Here is a 1,501-nt window from a genome sequence, read left to right as displayed (position 1 = left end):
CCAGTAAAAAAAATATAATAAAAATCTTTAAAGATGTTAAGAAATTATATTTATTATATTCAAATACATATAGTTTATAAGAATTACCATTAAGATGAATACTTTCCTTTTCAATAGGAAGATATTTAAAAAGGCATTCATCTTTCTATTAGTCTTTTGCAAAATGTTGGGTAAAATACAATAAATGAGAAACTTTCCAAGTTGGTTCCCAGTTACTTACTTGATACTAAAACAAATAATCTCATTACTCATTTCTTTCATTATGTCATTTCTCCAGTTCCACCTATATCTCAGTTATGAAGATTGAGTTTTATAAGAACTACTCAGAAGTGACAGAATTTATCCTGCTAGGGTTCAGAACCCACCCAAAGCTACAAGTTCTCTTATTTCTAGTGTTCTTGCTGATCTACATGGTTACACTGACTGGAAATATCAGCATGATTATTGTCATTAAGATGGACTCCAGACTTCACACACCTATGTATTTCTTCCTTAGAAACTTGTCCTATTTGGATCTCTGCTATTCAACAGTCATTGCTCCCAAAACATTAGCCAACTTCTTGTCTAATGAAAAGAAAATTTCTTACAATGGCTGTGCAACCCAATTTTTCTTCTTTGCTCTATTTGTTACAACAGAAGGTTTCCTTCTGGCTGTAATGGCATATGACCGATTCTCAGCTATTTGTTCCCCTCTCCTTTATCCTGTGCACATGTCCCCAAAAGTCTGTGTTAGATTGGTAACTGGATCTTATGTCTGTGGATGCATCAACTCCATAGTCCAAACAGGTTTCACTTTCAGTCTGCATTTCTGTGGGGAAAACAGATTGGACCATTTTTTCTGTGATGTCCCAGCTCTGATCAAGATCTCTTGTGTTGACACCTTTGTGAATGAGATTGTACTCTTCGTTCTCTCTGCTCTCATCATCATCGTAACTACAACTGTCATCCTAGTTTCCTATGCTTACATCCTCTCCACTGTCCTCAAGATCCCCTCAAGCCACGGCAGGAGTAAGACCTTTTCTACATGTGGTTCCCATGTAGCAGTGGTGAGTATATTCTATGGGACTGTATTCTTCATGTATGCGCAACCTGGTGCCATCTCCTCTCCACAGGAAGACAAGATTGTAGCTGTGCTCTATACCCTAGTAATACCAATGCTTAACCCTCTTATATATAGTATGAGAAACAGAGATGTAAAAGATTCTGTGAAGAGAATATTATGCAAGAAATGATATTTTCATTTATATTTGTAAAGCCAATAAATAATGTACTGATTAGATTCTAAAGGACTTAGTTATCTTGTTAAATGTCTGAGACTTGTTTTTATATCAAGTTTACTTTGTTTATAAGTAAATGTTATGAACTGTTGTTATATAGTAATTAAAGTAGTATTTATATCAGCAAACTATATTTTAGCTTTTAATTCTACAAAGTACCTAGTTTTATTTTAAAACAGATAACAGCCTCAACATGGTGTGAGTGGTAAAATGGAATGACAGTG

The 1,501-nt window shown here is 34.5% G+C and overlaps 1 protein-coding gene across 1 annotated transcript; it reads left to right on the top strand.

Moving 5' to 3' along the window:
* The first annotated feature begins 296 nt into the window (after positions 1 to 296).
* Positions 297 to 1,232, top strand: LOC103109251 (olfactory receptor 9S13-like). The gene has a single exon (XM_016186019.1). The coding sequence runs from the start codon at positions 297 to 299 to the stop codon at positions 1,230 to 1,232; it is 936 nt and encodes a 311-aa protein (XP_016041505.1).
* Positions 1,233 to 1,501: the final 269 nt, after the last annotated feature.

The sequence above is a fragment of the Erinaceus europaeus genome, chromosome 7, assembly GCF_950295315.1.
Source record: "Erinaceus europaeus chromosome 7, mEriEur2.1, whole genome shotgun sequence".
Lineage (NCBI taxonomy): Eukaryota > Metazoa > Chordata > Mammalia > Eulipotyphla > Erinaceidae > Erinaceus > Erinaceus europaeus.
Note: the sequence above shows the minus strand (reverse complement) of the source record. Positions and strands in the feature narration are given on the sequence as shown.